This window comes from Manacus vitellinus, unplaced genomic scaffold, assembly GCF_001715985.3.
Source record: "Manacus vitellinus isolate BGI_N305 unplaced genomic scaffold, ASM171598v3 scaffold_20_pilon, whole genome shotgun sequence".
In the NCBI taxonomy this organism is placed as follows: Eukaryota; Metazoa; Chordata; class Aves; order Passeriformes; family Pipridae; genus Manacus; species Manacus vitellinus.
The window spans coordinates 761,540-785,808 of NW_021939471.1; the positions used below are offsets into that span (position 1 = coordinate 761,540).

The 24,269-nt window shown below is 40.2% G+C and overlaps 1 protein-coding gene across 1 annotated transcript in view; it reads right to left on the bottom strand.

Moving 5' to 3' along the window:
• The window catches only part of DIP2A (disco interacting protein 2 homolog A), a 63,297-nt gene that overhangs the window by 34,548 nt on the left and 4,480 nt on the right, over positions 1–24,269 (bottom strand). The window contains exons 3-6 of the mRNA XM_029959586.1: positions 14,628–14,747; positions 8,551–8,670; positions 3,874–4,116; positions 257–385 (exon numbers count right to left, since the gene is read on the bottom strand). Of these exons, the coding sequence (XP_029815446.1) occupies positions 257–385; positions 3,874–4,116; positions 8,551–8,670; positions 14,628–14,747 (612 nt within the window). The remainder of the gene's footprint in view (positions 1–256; positions 386–3,873; positions 4,117–8,550; positions 8,671–14,627; positions 14,748–24,269) is intronic.

Sequence of the window (24,269 nt, forward strand, 5' to 3'; positions counted from 1 at the left end):
GGAAAAATATAAGTGAATCTTTCAATATTTTAAAATTTATGTAAAAACAGTCACAACACAAAACCTTGCTGAACGCTGATCTTCATTTTCATATGCGATAGATTTATTTTAAATAAAATGTAAATAAGTAGGTGTTTTGATATTTATCAAAATTTAAAGCTCTGAGGCAATAAGACAAATATGCAAACATATATATATATACACATATATATAAAGAGACATAGATGGAAAGGTAGGAGGTTTATAATGCAATCACCATCTGCAGTTTCCAAAATGCTGCTGTTGTAGCCTCTGGGCACTCCTCGCACCGACGCTACCTGTGGGCGCTCGTGGTACAGGTGTTCCACCAGGCCAGTGGTCACGTCTGGGGGTGCAGAGTGGTTCTCTGGAGAAATGCAAGACAGATAAAGGAGCTCATCAGGCAGGCTTAAGAAATAATATAGTCGAAGTTGCTTCCTACAGCAGGGCATTTCCCAAATCCTCACATGCTCACAGGGGCTTGAGAACCACCTTGTAACAACCTGGAGGCAAAAGCCTGCTCTGCTTGGAGCTGTGCCCTGTTTCCTGGGGTAGAGAAATGCTTAGGGAATGTCACAGAATCACAGGCTGCTTTGGGTTGGAAGAGACCTTAAAGCTCATCTCATTCCAAGCTCTGCCATGGGCAGGGACACCTTCCACTAGCCCAGGTTGCTCCAAGCTCCATCCAACCTGACCCTGAACACTTCCTGGGATGGGGCATCCACAGCTTCCCTGGGCAACCTGTGCCAGGGCCTCACCATCCTCACAGGGAAGAATTCCTTCCTAATATTTAATCTAAATCTCTCTTCTTTTTTATTGTAAAACCATTCCCCCTTGTCCTATCACTAACTGCCCATGAAAAAAGCTGTTTTCATCACTCCAAAACTGTAACCTAGATTATGGAATGGCTTTGAATGGAACAGGTTAGGAAATGGCAGTACTGGTGAGACGTGTTTGAATGACAGACAGCACGAATCGGAGGCCTGAAATATTCAGAATCCTGATGAGTAAAAACAGGAATGCAGTAGGGAAGAGCTGGAGAATACCCTGCTGTCCCCAAGGCTGGAGGAGCTGCCTCTGCAAGCATAGCCCTTGGAGCACCACAGCATGTCACAAATCCTGCCAAAACTCCAGGCACAGGGAGATCCAGGCAGTGCTGTGGAATACATACATTATCTCCCACTCTGAGGCAGTGATTAGCACTAGAATAGAGAGTGGTCACAGCACTGGTCCCAGATTTCCAGAGCTGATGCACACACCACCAGTCCAGCTCTAAGAGGCTCTAGAGGGATTGCCAGGAGAAAAATTTAACTCCATTCCCATCCTTTCCAATGGACCTCACTGCAATGCCAATATTTGCATTGCAGAGATCACTAAGCAAGAACCCCAAATTCCTCTCATGAGGGTAAGGAACACAAAGGACAAAGTGTCACTTCATCCCTCAGAGAAATGCCCTGCAACCAGTAACCACAAGGTGTGTAAAGCTGACCTGGATAACCACAGTACAGGACCTAGAGAGAGCCCATACATACAGCTGAAGTGCTCTTTGTTCTACACACTTCTGGAGTTGCTTTTTGGTTTGTTTGGGTTTTTTTCCCTTAGCTTTTCCAAATTCCCAAACCACAGACTTCCTCTAGCACACAACTTAACCAGGGACAAGGCCACAGAGCCAAGTGTTCCTGGTTCCCATGCTGCAGTATCAGTCCACAAGTCCCCACTTCTCACCTGACAAACCCTGCAGTGACTAGCAACATCTGTCTATGGACAGAGAATGCCTTCTGTATGGATTTATGTGTGGATTTATGCTCAGATAAAAATCACATTAACCTAATTAATTATTTGGGCGTTTTATTAATGAATGCCCATGAGACCCCATGCAATTAGTCTGCATAATCCAGAGACAGTGTGGCACACAGGAAAAGAGAAGTGGTGAGAAGTCACAAAAAAAAAAGAAAAAGGGTTTGCAGACTTGTGACTAAAGGAAAAAAGTTAATCGGATTCAGACTGAAGGACCTTTCTGTTAGTGATGAGAAAACAGAGATAAATGCAAGAAAGAACATATGAGATATGACAGAGAATTAAAAGCCATGATAATCCGTATTTCCAGTTACTCTAACAGCTAAGGTGGGAAATACTCCACAGGTGGGATGGTGACCTTGGAAAAAACCAAGACATACTACCAGCCTTATTAATTTTAAACAAAAATTAAACTAAAAGGAAAAAAAAAGCCCCCTAAACAACACGTAGATGTTGTCCTTGCTGCTGTAAGTGAAAGACAAACAGCTTAAAAATAATGCACATTCCTATTTGACTCCATTAAATACTGTAACCTTGCACTTACACCCTGCAGTTTACTGCCTGGGGACTTAAGTCTGTGCTCACCATTAAAAATGCAGGCTGGAGAGGATGAACTGCAAGGGAACAAGCTGCTAAATTTAAATTCTCCAGCATGTCAAAATTGTGAATAGCTATTCAGTACACAACCAAAACACAGAATATTTCAGTAGGGCATGGTAATTAAAATATGTAAGATGCCTTTTAGATTGCTGATGTCAGCACACTATCTGAAAAAATAAATTAATTCTTCTTCTATGCTCCAGAACAAATCAAAGCCCCTTTTGGAAAGTGAGTATTTATCAAGAAGCAGAAAAGTCTGCAGTGTAAGAACTGAGTTTTCATATTTTTGTGAGCAAGGAAGACTACAAACACACAGGAAAAATGTCCCAACTGAACTGATATTGGCCATGCATGAATGTTACCAAGCTAGGAATGAAAACCGATGGAACATGGCAAGCACTCTAGAAATGAGGAAGACTTTTCTTATGCAGCAGGGCACCTATTTTTTTGTCAAAGGCATTGGAAATTTTACCTTTATGAACACTTTTAGTAGACCAGCTCTTAATGATCCCTGAGCTTCCTTCCTGATAGATAATTGTTTATTTATTTCCCACTAATGAAATTTCAAACCTGAATACAGCTCAACATTCAGCTGCTTAAATGCTGGACTCCAAACTCTTAACAAGGTATTGATTTTGCATACAATGTTGTTAATTAAACAGTCCTAATGGAGGGGTCTTAGGAAGCTGGTTGTGAAATTTGATGTGTATTTGTCCAGCCCGAGGCATCAGACATAACAGGATGCTGTGTTACATTTTCTGTATCTTGTAAGTTTTTACAGCTATATTAAGAATTTCATCAATCCAGTTAAGCGAGGAAAGTTTTGTAATTTTAAGGAGTTAAACATGATTCCTATTAATCCATAATGTGAAATCCAGAACGGTTCAAAGCGAAGTGCTGACGTATTCCATCTTACTTTCATCCACCAATGTCAAACAAGATTGTAAATTTCTCATTATAAATAAGCTTGGAAACGGGAATGTGAAAATTTCGGTTTCTTTAAGGGGTGTTTTCTACAAACAGGAAAAATTTCCCTAGCAATCAGTACCTCTGATTTTGTGATTTCCCAAAGATTCTGGGTGCTTTTCCAATCTTTTGGGTGTTTACCAATTGAATCACGTCTGAAATACACAACCTGACATTGTTTAGGGTAAATACATGCAGACTGGAAAGCATGCACCAAAAACAGCATTCCTTTGACATTCTGCCTTGGAATCTAGCAAAACTGAACCTTGATTTCTTGGTAAATCAAGCATTTTACCAAGAAGAATGCACGTTCAGATCTCATGAACAACTGTTTGGGTTAAATTAAATACATATACGTCATACATACCTGGTCTGTGAATTGCACATTTTAAGGCTATTTACAGGTATCTCCTGGTGAAGACCTCTGTGTTTAGCCCTGCTTTGGGACTTGTAATCTGATTTTATTCCAACCACGCAGGCAGGTTTACTGACCTATCTGGGTGTGTGCCATGAGATCTGCAAGCACAGTGGCAGCAGCGGTGGCAGGAGTGGTATTGGAAGCAGCAGGTTTCCCTCCAGGATGAGATGAGGTGGAGGATGCAGAGGATGAGGTGGAGGAGCCCTGAATGACCCGGTTAAGCCAGGGCTCTACGTTGGAATGGCTCTGGAACGGAGTGGAGCTGATCCGCCCTTGCCGCCGTAACGAGCCCTCATCTTCTGATGCTGACGATGTGTCTGTGATCAAAATAACCACGACAGGCATGTAACGTGGCAATGAGCCAACACAAGGGAACATGGAGCTTCGCCACGTTCCATGTTCTCCGCGCAGCGTTCTCATGTGCTGCACACGAGATGCAATGTATCAAAGCAAGGGGGACACATTCACATACACAAATCCTGCTCCTTGCCCTTTCGTGGGTTAATGCAACAACTTGTGCAAACGAGAGCTACAACACACTTGAAGCAAAGTCTCAGTTACCTCCAGTATTTGGAATGACATAAGAGTCAAACAAGCCTTCTCCCTCCAGCACCTACTGCACACACCAACCACTTTCAGTGTGCATCCCATCCCATCCCATCCCACCCCTACTCCACTGAAAAAATATTTCTGTTCTGAACAGGTAAATTTTATCTCATCCCATCTGAATAAATCCCATTACATTTCTTGTTGGGTATTTCCTTTTTTATTTCTTTGGGGGGAATTATTCACTTTTCGATTCTTCTGACAAATTATTTGGAGAACTAACTAGTAAAAAAAGCACAGTGCTCTAAAGTTCAACGAAAGAGTAATTAGAAAGCACGAATTTTAACCACATAAACTGGTATTAATGAGCACTACACAGAAATGCTTAGTAAAGCATCTTTTCAGTCTAGGTGCATTTTTGTTGCTGTAAGAAGTCTGACAAAGGGCTCCTAATTTAATTACCATTCAGTTATTTACAACTTTCCAGAAGTTTCCCTTTGAAGTTTTCTTTCCATATTCATTATCCATCCAACAACAAATAAAAAGGTCATTCTAAATATCAAGCAAACACATCCCTGTTGATTTTGAGTGAAATACAGAAACTCTTATTACAGAAAGAAATCTTGTCCTCCTAAAGAGACTGCTGCATTTTAAGAACTTGATCCTTCATATGTTTTATATAAGATATGGTGTCTGTTACTATACTCTAACAGTCCCTTCCATACTTGGAAATCTGGGCTGGGTTACATCAGGAATTCTGCAACCTTAATTTTGGCTATGTTTTTAATCCTCTGAACACAATCATTCAGCTAGATACAATTCCATATAAATCTTTGAAGCCATATTAAAAACTACTTCTCATCTTGGGCAATGTATTTCCGTTACCAGCTGTTTAATTTTCTGCTTTTCAAGAATATGTGCATTTCCAATAGTTTCAGAACAATTGCTCTTTAACAGCCTAAAACCACAAAAAAACCAGAAACCATTTCCTAAGAAGCAAACGGGCATTTCCAAAGTTAAAATAGTAGATCTCTCATTATTTGACCTCCCTCACCAAGCATGACAATTTTCAGTGAAAATACCCAAACAATTGACCTCTGAGATACAGCTGTGGTGCATCCCCATCCCTGGGTCCATGCCTTGTGTGATGTTTCTGGTCTGCTGCCATGCCTGGAGCTTTTGGCAGCTGACTCCATTTGCTCCTGGAGAACAGCCAAACCTGTCCCCCAGTGCTTGCAACCTTCCCTTTCTTTCAGACAAAAATAAACAATTACAGGAATATGGAACAAGACAGGATTACAAACAGCCAAGGATTGAAAAAAAAAAAAACCAAACCAAACCACCACGTTTACAATCTAAAATCACTTCGGAGGAAAAAAATTAAACTACAGGAAAAGCAGTTTTCTCACAGAATACACACTCTGACAATATCTCCTTACCCAGATCCAAGGCTAATGAAGTCTCACTAATATTTCTAAGCTTTCAGGTGTCTTACATGAGTGGAGGGGGAAAAAACCTCAAACCCTTTAAACATACAATATTAACTGCATATAAAAAAGAAGGATTACAGTAAAAGCATTGTAATATCAAAACATAATTACACCAAGAAACAGCAAGGTCACGCCAGCAGTAGCCTTGTGGCAGTTGCAGGGGTTAATCTGTGGTGTGTGGTGACATAATACCACATCCTTGGCTTCCAGCTCTTCCTGGCTGGGAGTTGACCCAAGACAGAGAAGCCACCACCCTTGAGCCAGACTTGCATCAAGGCTCAGAACTTGCTCGAGTTCTGATCACAGGAAATCCATGTGGGAAGGATCAGAGACTCGACAGAACAACACCAAAAGTATGTTAAAATTTTTGGAAGGATGACTGATGAAAGCAGTTCCATTACTGCCAGTTAGGAGCTGTGTTTGAATTTAATACTGTGCCTAGAATCACAGATTCACAGGATGGTTTGAGGTGGAAGGGACCCTCAAGACCATCTCATTCCAACCCTCTGCCATGGGCAGGGACACTTCCATTAGACTAAGTTGCTCCAAGCCCTGTCCAACCTGGCCTTGAACACCTCCAGAGATGGGGCAGCCACAGCTTCTCTGGGCAACCTGTGACAGGGCCTCACCACCCTCAGCATAAAGAACATGAATCCAATGCTTCCTTCCTGCTACCTGATGGTAGCTGTTTGTAACAAAATTTCAGTTATTAATACCAAAGCATGGTTTTAATTGCATTAACTCCTGCCAATACAAGGATTTCAGGCAGAGGGTTAATGGCTCAAGACTAGATGCTCAGCACTATTTGGGTTGTTTGCAACTTCAGATACTTCTTGCTGAGCTAATTTTGCAAATAAAGGCAGGTCCATAAAAAGACACATATTTTTATGATTTTATGTAGCTGAAGCAGGTCCCCAGAATATTTCTGAATGTCCTGATTTCCCATGATACAGAACTCATCCAGTGGTCCATTCTCTTACAGAGATTAAGGGATCTCATAGAAAGTGCCCCTCACACTGCAGGGTCAGGTGTGGGGGCATGGCCAGGCACATGTACCACTTACACATCACCAGCCCTTTTCATCCCCTTGCCCTGCTTTTTTCCCCTGTACTTGTTCCTCCCGAAGTCTACCCCTTTCCCCATCTGTGCTTCCTCACCTAAACATCCCATAACAAGTCTCATGCAGCTCCAAAATACTTTTGCCCCACATCCCCCTCCCCTCCACACATCCCCCTCAGTCCAAAAGGTGCTCTACTGCTGACTGGTCTTGATGGGTTTCACACCTGGCCAGGAGGGCTGAGGCTCTGCAGGAACAGCCCCAGGAGAGCCTGGACAGGGTGACCCTTCTCCAAGTCCTGAACTTGGGTTCCTGCCTGCTGCTGTTCCTGGTGCTCCTCTGGGCTTGTGCAGATGGGTATGTGACAGGCTGGTATTATTTGGGATGCCCCACCTGCCATGCCCCTGCACAGGTGTGCAAGCCAGCTTTTACCACAGAACCAAACACTGTCCCCACAGCATCTCAACTTTTTTTTTTAACAGTCATTCTTAAAAGATACTTTAATTAAAGATACTTAACATATTTTCCAGGCAAAAACATTATGGTCATAAAGGCCATATACAGTACAGAAGATTATTATTTTTAACTTATGAAATCCCTGGAGAACTCACAAAATCAACATACTAAATTGTGAGACTAGCAAAAAAAGCCTGGAATTTCCTTTAAATGGAAAGAACAGAAAGAAGAAATACAGCTCAGGAAGCAGGAGGGCAGCACACCAGACCTCCTTTTTTAAAGACGGGTAAGAACCAGAAATGATGGAGAAGGGCAGTAGAGGTCAGTGTGCTTCTGCTCCTGGGTCACATTACAAAAGACAAGAGAACATCCCCAGAACTAAAGAGCTTAGGAAATTCCTCTCTGTATACAAGACACTGGCCCCAAACCACTTGGCTTGCTAGCACGACATGCTATATGGAGAAAGATTTTCTTAACCTCTAGAGAATTCATCGTGAGACAACAGGAAGATTACTTTTTCCCCTTAAAAATTAAAGGAAGCCTTCTGCCCTAAACAGTCTGAACAATCACAGCATATGATTTTCTAACTGTTTCAAATTGCTCACAGTTGAAACCATCTGATGAGCGCTCTGCAATTAAAGCAGCAACTTAATGCTCTGGTATTTTCTTCAACTTTAAAAAAAATAATCTTCTGCAACATGAAATGAGGTATTTCCAGCTCTGACAGGCTTGCTAAGATTATCTCCTCCAAGTGAGATATGATGTAAGAGAACATATGTAATGCATAAAGGTCACCTGCTCCCCCTGACTTCTTTCATGTGGACCTTCAGCAGATACAGTATCTCTAGGTGAGACACTAAAAACTGTGAGGAAAAACATCAAAGCACAAATCCAACCGAGACCTGACTCTCAGGAAACACAGATGTGAATATAGAAGAAATTTAGTGCAACCTACTAACAACTTAGCAACAAACATTTGCTCTTTATATTTTGCTATTGAGTTCAGCAGGCAAGGTGGACCATCCCCAGATGGTTTGGGTTGGACAGGACCTACAAGATCATCTCATTCCACTCCCTGCCATGGGCAGGGACACATTCCACTACACCAGGTTGCTCCAAGCCCTGTCCAACACTTCAGGGATGGGGCAGCCACAGCTTCTCCAGGCAGCTCTGTTAAGTCTCTGTGTTCAGACAACAAGTACCTGGGGGCGTGTACGTCTCTACCGAAGAGTGCACCAGGACAGAGCGTCTCTTCGAGGGCATAGGCATCTTCCTCTCCTTGTATTTTGCAAGTGCTGCTTGTACTGCTTCAGTGTGGACATCTACACAGAAAACAAACAGAAAAGGTTAAGAGATTCAGTTCATCAGCAGCACTGAATCAACACCCCTGCCTCGCGCTCGAATTCAGGGCAGAAGCAATGCTCTCCAAAGCTAAGGGAGGATACACGCAGGGTCAAGTTGACACATTTTTTTCTCATTAAATCAGCTTGAAAAGGTTCTGCAAGCAGCACTTCAGAAGAACACCCTGAAATAAACACTGAAGTTACAGAATACCCAGTATGTTAGTTCTGAACTATGAGTTATTTTTCATTTGGGGGGGAAGTTTCAACACAGATTCTGTAAACTGGCAACAGTGTTTGACTCTTCACCCTCAAAATCCATGATGGGAAAAGAAGCACAAGATGCACACTTGAAGGTCTCACAAAGAATGCAAGTATTAAAAAAACAGAAAAAAGAAGCTAATGGACTTGATGATCTTAGAGGTCTTTTCCAACCTCAGTGATTCTGTATGAAGAATCAGGGGAAAGACACAAAGTTCTGAAACTTTCCAGAAAGCAAAAATTACCCTAGTAGGCTCATAGGCCTTCTCTGATTTTTAAGCGAAAACTGAGCTTAAAGAGGAATTCAGTCACAAAATCACAGAATATGCTGAGTTGGAAGGGATCATCGAGTCCAACCCTCAGCCCTGCACAGGACCATCCCCAAGAGTCACACTCTGTGCCTGGGAGTATAATCCAAATGCTTCTTGAATGCTGGCAGCCTTGGTGCTGTGCCCACTGCCCTGGGGAGCCTGTTCAGTACCCAACCACCCTCTGGGGGAACATATTTTTCTAATATCCAACCTAAACCTCCCCTGACACAACTTCAGGCCATTCCCTCATGTCCTGTCGCTGGTCAGCACAGAGAAGAGATCGGTATTGTTGTGGTTATTGAGATTTTTTAGTAAATTGTGATTGCAACTTATAATCTTTCCTAGTTTCCTCCATTATCAGAAGGAGCAGGGGAAAAAGGGAGCATTAGTTTTCCCTCTGAGTTTTAAACCAGCACAGGTGTCAAAAGCTAAAACTTACGTAGAAAAAAAAATTCATGAGAAGTGAACAGATGTTGAGGAGAAATGAGGCAGACCAAAAATATACTTTAACTTACCACCTAAGATTCAAACTCAGGAAAAATACATGCAACACATGTACACTTACACTGTCCAGAAGCAAGACAGGGCCCAAAAGTGAGTGAGTATGTGATTATGCACTGATCTGACCACGTCTTTTACATGGAAGCTGCTATACAAGAATTTCAGATTTTAAGTATTCAATTTGAAAGAGAATATGTACTCTTTCATTAAGTATCAATCTATTCTTTTGTTAAGATGCAATGATGTAACAGGTTGATAGATTTGTGGGTATGAAACTATCTGTAGGTATGTAAGTGCATGTGACAGACACAGACTTACACAACTTACATGTAACATATAATGTAATAGAATTACACTGCCCCTGTGCCTACAGGGATTTACCTTGGTGATGACTACAGGCAAAACACCGTATTTTTGTTTGTTTGTTTAAAAAGTACCATTTCTGGTACTGGCCCTGAACCCCCTTTAGTCATACTCAGCACAGGACTCTTCCTAACAAACTGTTTCCTTCAGTCTGGCCAAATGAATCCTAAAAATCACCAGAAGCCCTGGGCATATGGTGCCAGACACCAACCAGTTCTTTGCAGCAATAATGTCACTTTTCAGTCTGCAACTCCCCCCAGATAATCTGTTCAGAGCTGTATTTAAAACATGTGTATATGCAAATATACCATCCCACCTGTGTAGATGCTTATCTCAAAAAAAAACTTTTTTGTGCAACTAACAGGCAAGGTTCAAAGATGATGCTGTTATGAGAGAAAAATATTAAGAAGAAGAAAAAATAATCAGTAGAACCTCTATCTCTTGATATAAGATTTTTTTTTTATCTTGGGCCCCTTTTTAGATTTTTGTTGCTGCCCTTTACACCAAGGACTTGTTAATAGATGTTTTATGAATTAAAAATTAATTCCTCTCTCCCTATGTCTCCCTGCCCCCTTTCCCTTCCCCACATATGGGCTTTTTGTCAAGTCTTGGTTTCTCCTGATCTTTAGTACTAGTTGTAATTGCCCACCACTGAAGTTTATTCCCACGGATAACCAGAAGCAAACCTTTTGTGTCCCAAAATTCCAGAAAGTTTAAGTGGGATGCAACTTCAATTAAAGGCTGGTTTTGCAGCCTTAAAAGTAGGGGCAAAATGCCCATTCTGCAGGACACATTTTCATGGCAGAACTTCCAGTCAAAACCAAGCTGAATGTTTCTAGAAAGAGACAGTAACTATGAGATGCGCCCGCTTTCATGATCTATATTTAATTTAAAAGACATTTTTGTTACATTAACATCTCCTAGGAAGAAGGGGAGCATAACAAATTGTTTTTCTTCCGAAAAAGTCTTCCAAAGAGTAAAATAACACACAATATAGCCTGTATATAAGTACATTATGTCATCAAATAACGTTGCAGAGAAAAAAATAAAAGCATTCTTAGGCAGGTGTGCATTTTGGGAATGAAAAGGCCTAGCTGTAGGGTGTGCTGATGCCTTTTAACAAAGCAGAGAGGGGCAGGTCAAAACATCACACAGATTTGCAGGAGCAAGCATGGGAACTACTTTTTATTCCATTTCCAGAGGGCAAAATCAGCACCACCTCTTTCTCTAGTCCTAACTCCCACTCAAAAACCTGGAACAGACTGGATTAAATGATAAAAATGCAACCAGGAGACAGGATGAATTTTTATTCTGTTCCATGTTTCATTTTTATGGCACCAATTTAACTCATCACTCCCTCTATGCTCATTAAGATCTATTTCCAGCTTGAAATCTTTTTTAACATCTCGTCCTTGGACAACAGCTGAGTGGGAACATCCTCTCTCAGCCAAATCAATGAAGTAATTGCTTTCACTTCCCTGGAACGCTTTGTTCCTATTCTGCATTTCCTTTAAAAATTTTTCTCCATTACAGACATGATGAAACAGATTTCAATTAAAAAAAAAATCAAAAGGAATGAAATTATTTCGAAGAAGCAGAACGCTTAGGGTACAAAAATTCATAAATTAGTATAAATTAAAAGTAGACTGAATATTGGAATTGCAAAAAGAAGCTCTCTACCACTGGCTGTTACTTAAATTCTTTAAAATTTACTGTGAAAGTGATTTACCATGTAAGAACTGTGGAGTTCAGTTTTCTTCAGAGAATTAAACAGTCGCTAAAATCAGACCAAAAGACGTCACATTTCTGAGAACAGAGAACACAAATGCTCAATGGTGCTCACTGAAAGTGATGAACAGAAGCCCAGCATTTCATTAACACAAAGAATACCTATACCAAAGTGAGGAAAAATTACATATACTGCCCTTCAAAAGCAGAAGTAGTAGTCTTGGAGGAACATTTCTAAGATTTTTGCACTTTATTAAGCTGCAAACAAGCACCAACAATTAATAACTGATTCAAAATTTTTTTTCCTTCTGTTGTAGTAAACTACACAATCTTCTGTTTTATGTACCTATTCTCATTTTCTTTCTTTCCATGTGCCCTTAAAAAAGGATGGGGGAGGAACACTAAATAGTTTGTGGCCTATAAATCACCTAAACCCTTACAGCTCCTAAACTCTCCAGCTACTAGAAGAGCACTTTTTATTCCCATTTATAGCCTCTACTCATTTGTCAGCCTTCGATTCTTGTCCCTGCCTTAGGCACAGGAGGAAGAATTTCTACAGCTGGTTGAATTAAAAATGACACTTATAGGCTGCCCAGTGTCCCTGCTGCTCACAGATCTCCAAATACCAACAGGTAAAGCAACCAGCACTGTCTGGGTGGCATGGGGAAGGGACCTGGAAAAAGGTAAAATTCGTGAGTTGAGATAAGAATAGTAATAATCTAAATAAAATAAAATATGATGATGATAATAATAATAGAATTAGAACAAGAATAATAAAACATGAATATATTCTCATTCTAAACCCAAAACACAGTGCTGTACCAGCCACTAAGAAGAAAAACAACCCTATTCCAGCTAAAGCCAGGACAGCAAGCTTGTATTTATTGATAGCATTCACTGTTGGAATTTTTTTGTGTAACATTTACTGTTTGAAGACAAGAATCTGGGGATGATAAAAAAATATAGTTCATTTAAATGGACAACTCCTCTGAGAAACTACTAAAAAAAGTGCTTACAGCAAGTAAGTGACAGATTAATTGCATAACAGGGCTAAATTGTTTCACTTGCTTGCTTATTTTAAGTAATTTATGTTGATGGTTCTAAAGTACCTATAATTGCACCAGAAAGAGATCCCGCTCTAGGAAAAGCTGCATCCCACCCACACCAGCTACTCTTGAAAAAGACACAGGAGAACTGGCAAGATTCAAAGAAAGGCAAACAAGAAATAAAGACTGAAAGGAAAGCTAAAAAAAGAAGAAACAACAAACCCTCCTTTTCCCCCAGCAGCCTAAAGAATAAATAAGGCATGAGATTGAGAGAAGGGACCTGAAGCTGGTTATCCCTCACAACAGGCAACTGGGTGTCAGCACAGAGCCAAGTTAAAAAAGGTAACATTGTCTTTTCATTGAGATAAAGCAGCCAATCACTAATGCAACAAATCTGAAGAATTTTTTTTCTTAAAATCAGGGAGGAAAAAGGGGAAAAGATATTGGCTTCTGAAAGCCATATCTATGTTACCTTTCATCGACATAAGTTTAACTTAAGTCAAGCAAAACCATCACTATTTGGTTTTGATACCATCTGAGAACATGAAGCCTTGTCATATATCACTAAAGGAAAAAAGGAATCCAATTACATGTATTGTAACTAAGAACTTCTTAGATTTCCAAGTGAAGAACTTGTTCTGGGCAGGAATATTTAATGAAACATGAGTTAGGGGAGCAGTGATGAGAAACCACAGGAGGATGTAGCAGTCCCCATCAAGGACTACCTCCCAAGGATTTCCAGCTGAAGTTGTGTTCTTTTTTTGCAGATTTTTATTTCTGTTAGTTTAACAACAGCACATCTGTAATGTTCATGACTCTCACTGTTCAATTAGCCTTAAGGAATGTACACAGGCACATCAGCTCCATTTCTGGAGCAAGGTTTTACACATCAGCAGTGCAAATACCACGCAGTAACCACTCTGCCCAGGTAGTAGCAAGGCAAGGTGATGCAAGACCAACCACATGTTAAGGATGTGCAGTGCATGTCAGGACTTGCACTTCTCATCCCCAAACCCAAGACGTGTAATTACCCAGGAAAACAAACAGAAAAATATCCAGCTACAAGTCCAAAGGTATTTAGGAGAGAAAAGCTTCCAAACACCTGCCTCTCCTCACTATTGTGACAGGAATTTCGCAGGGAAACAGTGCACTTCAACCACCTGAAAAGTAACAATGGAAACAGGATGCAATGAGGATATTGATATTTTCACACAAGTTTCCAAAACAGGTCTGTCCCTGTGGTGTCCATTTAAAATGAAGTAGAATATCCATTGTGACATTTCCCTTTTTTGTGCACTTGCCTTAAACCAGGAAATATTTGAAAGTGAGATACAATAAATATATAACCTTCCCTTAACAAAATAACCCAACCAAGCAAGCAAAAAAGTCCCACAAACCCACACACTGTAGTCCTCAAAGTTTTTAAATAACCGTTTTATAGACTGGAAACCCAATCTTGTTTTCTCAGCAAACATGAAAAAGCTGTTGAAGCATGGTAAAATTCACAGTAAGAAACCCATCAGAATGTATGTCTATAGTCTCTTTCCCTTCTAGCATTTCCTCCAGTCTGGATTCAAACAAAACCTCTCACGTATGGAAACAAAAGACATTCATCAGCCCTTCCATTCTTCCAAAGCACTTCCAGCTTTTTGTGTAGGTGCAGGTACTACTTTACAGGCACTTTTCCTCTTAAGACACGTGATGTCTCAGCCACGTTTCTCCCCCTTACCAGATCGGAAGCGCTCGTCCCTCGAGTTGGTGGAACGGGATTTCTGCTGTTTCGATACAGCAGCAGTGGCCTGGGAAGAGCCTGGGACTCTGCTCTCTGCTTGCAGGGATGGATCCACACCTGAAACACAGTTTTATTTTAGTACAAATTCAGCTTTGCAAATAAAACATCTGCTCCCCACATCTACATTCTTTTGCCACCCTCAACACCCACTCACCTTAACTCGCACCGACTCTTAGGGCTCAACAGGAGCCCTAAGACTATACCTTTAAAAAAAAGCTCATCCTCTAACTGCATTTTAATCTGTACCCATTTAACAGAGCAATACTCAGAAGATTCACAGTTTAAAAAAATGCTCTAATTCTCTAATAAAACCTTTGCAGATATTGAGGGCAAAATTACTGTCAGCTGCAGATGCCTGACAGCTACAGCTGTAATCTAGGTTGGCTGGGTGCTTCACGTACTCAAGAAATCGTGACAGACCTTCCCACTCCCATTTAGGATAACAAAAATAAAAGGAACCAAACCACTCTCTAGTTTTCTCCTCTGCACCTTGCCAGAACAGGGCTCCAGATAACACAGAGCAGTTGTTCACCTTTAGGCTGGCTAATGTTCAGGAAGATGAATCTCACCTTTACATTCCAGCACGTCAGAAATAAGAAATCAAAGGGGGGGGACAGTAACAATTAAATATTCCCCATCAATTCTCGATCCCCCAAATGAGGAGAATCCCTGTTGACTCTTGATACATCAAAGACTATACAAATATGAACTAGGAACTTAACATTTGCAGTTTTATTATACATGTACACTTATAAATTTAATGTGAAAACTCCAATGTAGTTGGAAGGGGGTTTGCATGATCCTATCACAAATTTAGCTTAGTGCTGTGTTTAACAGGAAACTTCCCTCGCCCATTTAAGACCTGCTGCACCAAGTTTACTATGTTTACTCAGCCCACAGTACCACACAGGGCTGATAATATCTTTCATTTCACTCCTTCCTTCCCTTGAAGAGCTTCTGCTTTCCTACCTACCCTAAAGCCTTTTGAAAACAATGCATTTTTGAAACAAAACTACACCTTCAAAATTTGAAAATTACATTTTCAAAATGCAAATATTTACTGAAAGCAGCTCTCACTGAGCTGAAGACACCACTCCAGAAAAATCTGGGCCAGTTCCTTTGCAAACCACAAGCCAACAGTCAAGCGAGATTTGTTCATATGGAAACGATAAACAACAACTTCAGATCTCATTAAAAAGGTTGAGGCAAATCATCTCCTCAAAGCCTGAACAAAAAAAAAGGGATAACACAATAACTACAGTGATGCAAAAGAGACCAGAACAGGCAGCTGGGCTGGGAGGCTCCCTCAACTAGAACACTTATGAAGTTTTTGGACAACAGCATATCTACATCTTTTTTTTTTTGTGTTCTCACCAAAAGAGACCCTGGGTGAAGAAGATAACAAAAGAAGAATGTTTTTGTGTGCTATTTTTTTCCTTCAGGAGGGTTGTTAGTTGCAAGCAGAAAAAGAGATTCATGTTCTACTCAACTCCCTACTCTTACTGTTTACAGTCTTGTAGTAACTACAGAGCCTTGGAATCAGGACTTGTAAGAGCCACTCTTCCACTTTGTGATCCAACGTGGGGGGAAAATCAGGTGGAAAATGAGCTGACTGGTACAATCCATCAGGAGATGACAACCTGCATGCAGGATGCTCCCAAGCCATGTGCAACTTGAGCACCAGCTGGTTGACCACACCAGTATTGGGGGCAGGAGGAGCGGGGAAGAAAATGACTACACACAACCATAGGAACGCACAAAAACTTACCAACGCCAAATAGAAACACTCTCCTCCTCCCAAAACTATGGAACAGACTGTTATGAATCAGAGTTACTGTGTATTTTGATGAAATACGTATCTATGAACCTCAGAACTTCCCTTTAAATTGGGAGGAGGTGTGAAAGCAGCGGCACTGTTAGAAACCACAACTTGTTTTTTCAGTTTAAGTCCTCCTTTTCGCTTTCTCAAAGAAGGTTTCATATCATAGTGCAAAAATACCAATGATGAATCTGAAAAACATCACTTTTTGGTAAAAATAGTAAGACAGTGCATCTCACTCTCAGGCTACACAATTGTGTGCCAGAAAAATCCCGTTCTGCAAGCTTGGTGAGCTCATTCATTTATTCTTCTACTATGCAAATCACTACCTTAGCCTTCAGCAAAAGCAGATGGATAATGAGGCTACCTCCCTTCATTCACACTGAATGAAGCCTTTACAAAAATAATATTTGAAAAATACACTAAAGGCACATGTTGTCCATTTTTAATTTACCCAAAGCTAGCGAGAATGAAGTCTTAAAGAGGCTGCTTGTTCCAACTAACTGAAAAATTCACTTCCACAGGATGAAATTAAAGTTAGTATTTGAATTATTACTGTCTTTTTCCAACCACAAACACTGGAGAATCAAGACTAATACAGACATTTCTAGCAATTTTGATTTATACAAGCAAAAATGATTTTACTCTAAGAGCAGTGAAGAGTTGCCAGGACAAGGAAAATCCTCTGCTGGCACTGCTGGGGAGGATGTGTAACTCAAGACACCTGGCATCAGGTAAGCAGAGATCAAATTTTCAAAACATAACATATTAAACAGCTCTGTAGAGAGAAGAGGGGAAGAGGGAGGCCAGAGAGGAAACTCCAGACTCTTTGTACAGTATCAAACAGCTATTATTATTACCTTATTCCCTGGGTCTGGGAATAAGAAAGGAACAAAAGACAACAGACACCTCAAGTGCAGCTCCAAAATTCCAGATTTCTTTAAACAGGATTTTAGATACAGTTATTTCCCTCCGAACTGTAAAGGAAGAAAGCAAACTCTTCTCATAAAAATGACCTGACATGTTCAAGTTCTACACAAAACATATATGCAGAGTTCCAGATCTTTTCACAGAAAACTTAGGGCAGAAAACTATTCCTCTAGAGACTGAAATCAGAGGACTGAGGCCCTCCCTTTACGTTTTGGTTGGAGAAGCCTCACCTCAGTTATAGAGTATCCAGTCCTCGCTCCAGGTCATAGTTCAATGCCATCAGTCTTTACTGTCATACCCCATCCTAGAACATATCACCCGATGCACACATTTTTGTCTTCAGGATCCAAAAATAATCTAAGTGCTCACACCTTCCAGGTCAGTGGGACTGAACAAGGGTCTACCCAGTGTAATTTATTACCCAGAATAAGGTATCAGAAATTCACAAAGTTAAAAATAATGATGATAACAAAAGGCATCTTCCACGATTCTACAACATTTTCCTCTACTCAAGGCAGTAAACTCCAGCTCATAAAGTTTCCACTTGGACCATATGAAACAATTTTAAGGGCATTATTACTTTCCATTCAAGGAAGCACAAAACAACAGCAAAAACCACAAAAGCATAAAAGACACTTGTAATAAATTCAATGAGTCCAAATACAAGCCAAGATTTGGATTCAACTAAGTGAATCCAAATGCTAACTAAATTGTCTCAAAGGAAATACCCAGAAGCAAGAGAGATGCTTATTTAGACACTATGACAATGCTGGTAAGCAGAATACCTACATGTCATTAGTCAGAACTTCAATTTCTCAAAATAACAGTCTATTTTAAGCAGCAGTTCAGGAGATGCTTCACAAGCAGCCCAGCTCTCCTGACATAAGAGGATTCTGCCTGTCAGTCACTGTCCAGCTTCTAAACCCTCAAACCAATATTCTGTAGCATAAAGATCCATACAGAATACATCCCCCTTAAAATCATTATTAAGCTTTATATTACCTAGGTAGCCTTTACCATTACTTGTGTGGTGACCACCAACCAACCACCAAACGAACCATGAGAAAGGGTGAGTGCCTTGGACCTCACCACCTAAATTCAGATTACTTTAGAACCACCTGCCCAAGGACTGGTTTCTTTGAATGATTTTTTTTTTAAATTCACAGAGTGAAATCACCAACACTTTGTTTCTTTCCTTGACAGCAAGCTCAAAAATATTTGTGGTACCTAAACAGATACAGTCAGACAGATGCAGGATGAGTCTTACTTTTCAGGAAAAAGTAATTTATCACCAAAAAACTGAACAAAATACATAGTCAATCTACTAGCTCAGTCTCCACATTCAAGGTCTCAAAAGAATATGCTATGAGATTCAGTCATAAAGGTGCAATACCAAAAACCACACTGAATTGAAAAAGCACATCAACAGCAATCTCTTGATATTTTGGGAAACTGTGAGCAGTGACACTATAAAGATCTTTTTCAACTAGCCCACAGGATCACATTACATTTTCACATATCTCATTTAAACCAATTACACCAAGAGCCAACCAAATTAGCCAATTAAAATTTGGACATACTTTGATCATAGCTATTGCACCTGTAATATAAAGTAGGAGTAGCATCAAGGGAGGTACTTACACTTTTTTCCTATAAATTATAAGAAATTATAAAAGCTATTGCAGATTCCAAGACACAAGAGTAAGTTGCACATCCCTTAAAAAAAGGAACTACAGGCACTGAGTGCTATAGGGTATGTAAAACTCATCCCTTTTTAACTGAATGCGAGGCTGAAGTACCCACAAAAAAGTAAAAACAAAAATCACAGTTATATAGGATGAGAGAGCAACCCAGGTGGAAGGGACCTTGAAGATCACCTGGTCCAGTCTTTTAGTTGGAACAGAAGGGGTATGTATCCCTGGTAGCTGCAGAAATATTTTTCAGAGACATAAAATAATGAAAATGTAAGAAAAATAGAAGTATGGGACATGCCAGCCTTAACCAAAACTAGAGGAGGTTTCATCATCACTTTCCTTAAAAATGAAAACTTGAAAATGGTAACATTTTAATTTTGCTGGAGCAGAAGGGCTAAGGAAGAAAAGAAGAGAAAAGTACAAAAGAAAATAATTTTAGTGAGAGTGGAATCACTCTGGCACCAGAGGAGAAATGAAGTCACTCAGCAAGGAGTTTCCCTAGCACTAACTAAATCTAGTGAAATAATTTCCAGGGATTGCTCTGTAAATTAGCACCAGGACACTGACTGCAGCTGCAAGCTCATTCAGCCAGTAAAAGAGGCAACTTGAAAATAACCAGTAATACCGTAAAAAGATCAGAAAGAAATCAGGAGATCAAGGAAATGACCATCATAAGGCAAGAGTTCTGTTAGAAGGGAAGCCCAAGACCAGCACCTACATGGTAACATCACCATTCCTGGTAAAAGACAGAGAACTGACACCCAGGAGATGGAAAAAACGTGTGCCCGAGACAATGGCGGAACAAAAAATACTCCCAGTTAATTGGAAGTGATAAGCTTTGGGAAGAATAAGGAAGAGCACGGTAAGCTACAGAGCATCTGAAAGTGTAAGGATGCAAAATGAACACTCCTGGCAGACACTGCCCACTGGCTTCAGCTCACAGAGCAGACAGCAGTCTGTCTTTCTGCTTTAGAGAGATCCTTTGGAATGTCTCCCCTTCCAGCCAAGCGAGGTATGATTTTTCTTTGCAGCGCAGTCATCTTTTCCTTTCAACAAGGCTCCCCGCTCTCTATCTTCCTTTTCCTTTAAAAATCTCCCCCAGGCATCTTTTGCTGAAGCTTTATCAAAACTAATGCTCCCAGAGTCCTGCCTAAGAGATGATGGAGAGATTTGTACTACGGGCAAGAGCCAGCAATATCCACACAGGACTGTCTCCCTTCCCAACCTTGTATCTCACCTTCTCCAGAGGAAGTTTCAGCAGAAATACACATAAACAGGGAGGATCAAGCAGCACCTGCACATTTTCAGAGCAGAAGTCCCTCAGCTAATGCCCAACATCCATCTCCAACTCAGCAAAACACGTCAAATGGAAAAGAACTGGGAATTTGTGGCTGCTTTTCTTGCTCAGACAGCACCCAAGGAATTGGCCAGGATGTAGTTAACTAAAACTAGGTTTAAGCAAAGGGGAAAACTCTGCAGGAGCTGGTGCTCCCATCTAACAGATAAGCAGCAGTGGCTGCTGTGCTGTGGTTAAAAAAACTACATATATTATAAATACTATATGCATATAACAGTGCAGTTGTTTTATTTATCTTTTTATATGTAAAGATATATAAAATTTATTTTTATATATTGTAAATGGATAGATAGATAGATAAGAAACAGTACACTGGCCAAGCTATTAAAACTCCAGAAAATACCTGTGTGTGGCTTTTTTTAAAGAAACAACTGGTAGGTGAGCAGGAAATTACCACAGTAGCAGAGAATTGTTCCAGGGTAACTCCTGTTTAACAAAAGGAACTGGAGACCACCTTCATGGCTTCTGTCCTAAACTCTGAAGTTCATATTTCATCTTTCCTTTTGGTTAAATTAGCTTTGAAATGGTTTCAGGTGTCTGCAGTATCAGCAGAATTCAGGCAAAGGCATGGCAAGCACCAAGAAGAAGTCTACAGTTACCAACAGTTCCTACTGGAGTGCAGGAGAAATTTTCTTTATTTCACATCCAACATGACACTCCACTCCCCAAGATGAATTTTTTAATGCTCCAATGTCCTGGTTCTGCCCAGGACAGGGTTGATTTTTGCAGTAGCCAGGAGGGGGCATGGCCAGGACCCTGAGGTTGTTCTAAATCACCTCCTGTCATTGCCAGGAACCATCAAAAGGTTCTTGGAATTCAACGGAGTGATGACAACTAAGTATCTATAGTATATACATACACAGTATATATACTATATAAAGTATATAGATATAGTGTGTATATATATAGTAAATACATATATATACACAGTATATATACTACATACATTATACTATATACTCTAGTATACAGTATCCTTGGCTCAAGGAAAGAAGGGAGTACAGGATTTGGTGCCCATCAGGACAGGCTCTGTAAATACTTCTGATTTTATCTGGTTATTCCTGAAGGTTCTTTCACCCCAGCTCTATCCACATTCAAAATCCATTTCTGCCACATGTCTGATGTTATCCATCACTGGGGAAGGTTCACCAAGCAGCATGCCAGGTTGCCTACAGATATAATTAATTATTTCCTCAGAGTTTTATCTGAAATTTGCACACAGAGGTTGACTGAGGAAGCCAATTATTGACTATTAAGTTTTACTTCATTAAAATAATTAATTACTGTTTAAGGCTTGCTATTGCTCAACACTTGGTTTTAATTTTGCACAGTGCATTGGTTGGATTAGTGAAATATAACTCATTTTAGTTAGTATTTTCACGTAACTACACGGTTTTATGGTTTCTAAGAGGAATCTTAACATTTGCACTAACTCTTCATCAGTGCAGGTTTAGAGTTTTAGAACACAAAACAGCCTAAAGGAATGCAACTCCTGAATGGTGATGTGTTCTGCTTAATTTTCCTGTTAATTGAAAATGTGCTTTGCAGCCACTGCTGTCTTTTTCTGTTCACCAAGCGCTCTGTGGAGTTATTTAACACTGTCTGGGTAATAACTGGGCTCCCCACAGATTCAGCTACACAGGGCAGCAGAAATGTAACCCAATCCCTTTTACATGACACTGGAAGAGCAGGAGTTGCCATGTGATTAGTTTTTAGGTGGCAGTGGGTGAGGTATAACATGAAAAGCTAAACTTCCAGAACTGCATGAATATGCTTCCAAGGCATAAAGCTGCAGAAAGACATGAGTTAGCAGTTCTGAAGGTAGTCACATCACAGACTAAGAACTCATCAGTCTGCAAAAACTTCATGGATAATGAATTTTATGAATCCTATCAGGAATGCTGCAATCAAATTGTTAATGATAGAAGATTTCAGCAGGCTCAAAGCCTTTGGGACTCCCACACTCTAATCTGAGCTACACTGAAGCTGTGCCAATTAACCAAATTCCAACTTACAACTGGGTTAATGGAACATATGTCAGGAAATTGAAATAAGCAGTTAGCTTCATGTTTTAAGCAAATCTTGTCTTTTTGACAGAATATCATTCTTCCTGCTCAGAGGCAGACAGCCCACTAATTTTTTTTTAGCATATTAAAGCTAGATTCCTGTCAGCTTAATGCTAAACTAGGCAGAATTGGTAAAAAAAAAAAAATAAAATCAGGTAATCTGGTATTTCTTAGAAAACATGGTATCAAGCAAGCAGGATTTCGCTGCCTATTAAACTACTTCTTAAGGTGATTACAGAAAACCTGGCTGAACAAGGAGAAATTTTTAAGCAGCTTGAAATCTAAAGGGACCCAAGATTCTTGCTTCAGCCTAATATCCCATCACAGACAAATCAAGAGACCATGGATCTGCACTGCCATCTCCTTAGGACATGCTTTCTTCCAAACACTGTCCAGGATGTTAGGGTGTTAACCCAGACTATATGAAGTCACTCCTCCTGAATGAAATACTCCTGAACACCTCCAGTTTGAAAGAGAAGCTTCAGTGAAAACAACTCTAAAAAAAGTGTTACTAACATATTTTCCCCACGCAGTTTTTTTTCCTTCCAAAGCCATCTGTAACTTCATACACCGTGTCAGCTTAGTGAGCTCCTGAATGAGCACGTTACCTCAATAAGGTGTTACAAAACACCACTGGAAATACAGATATCACAGCAGGCTTCTAGAGTGGACAACTGCCTGTAGTCAGTCCAACACCCCTGGAAACTCTGCACAAGAGTCACTGCTGCTTCTAAGACCCCAAGAGTTAGAGTGTGACACGGGGCCAGCAGTAGTCATGCAGAAAAGGGAAACAAACGTGCTTCACACTGCAACCCAGCTTTAAAACCTGCTTTAAAAAGTATGGAAGACAAAGTGCTGTAGTTGTCTAAGCAACACTGGAGAGCTCAGAACTTGAAAAATTTGTGCAAACAGCCTTTCAGTTTAAGGGTTGGGAAGGAAAAAAAAATATAAAAAATAAAACCCTGCTCTCAAGAGAAAGGAGTGAAGGCAGAGTAAATCAAAGGTGATGAGAGATTTAACAAGAGACAGAAATACAAAGATGTGATTTTCTAGTAGAAGGCATTGTCAGAATATTCCTTGTAATTGTAAATCCTCAGTCAAAATCCATATCAAAAATCCATATTTCACCTTGTCTCAGAATCTTTAAGCTGAGTTGGAGGACAGGGCACTCTGAACAGAAAACTGAGACAGTTCTTTCCAGAGAACTGGGGTAAGGAGGAGAAGCTGTGGCAGCTGAGGCTATTGCTGACTGTCAAAAGTCACCCAAAAAAATCCAAACTGCTTCTATCCAAGGAATGAGCCATTTTATAGCAATGAGTTTGGTTCTGCATGGTCTACAGAGATTATAAATATGCTAAGATAAAAGCTACATCTGTTCTTAAAAAAAAAACAACAAACAAAACAAATAAAAACCAAAACCACAAAAAGAAACTTTTGCTAAGAACCCCCATGATGAAACATCAGATTATGTTCTGACTGTTCAAAAGTATCTCTAACTATTTACAGTGTCCCATTACTTCTTCCACTCAACCTGGTTGCTTCTTATTTTCCCTTGTCTTAACCAAAATCTCTCAAGCTACAGAAAAATTGGGAGATTCTAGAACACCAAAGCTCAATGGAAGCACAACAGTTCTGCCCCCAGGTGATTTCGGTGTCTTAGCATAAAAATAAATAAAAAAAAATTTGGGCATTTAAGTTATGGCCAAAATCAAG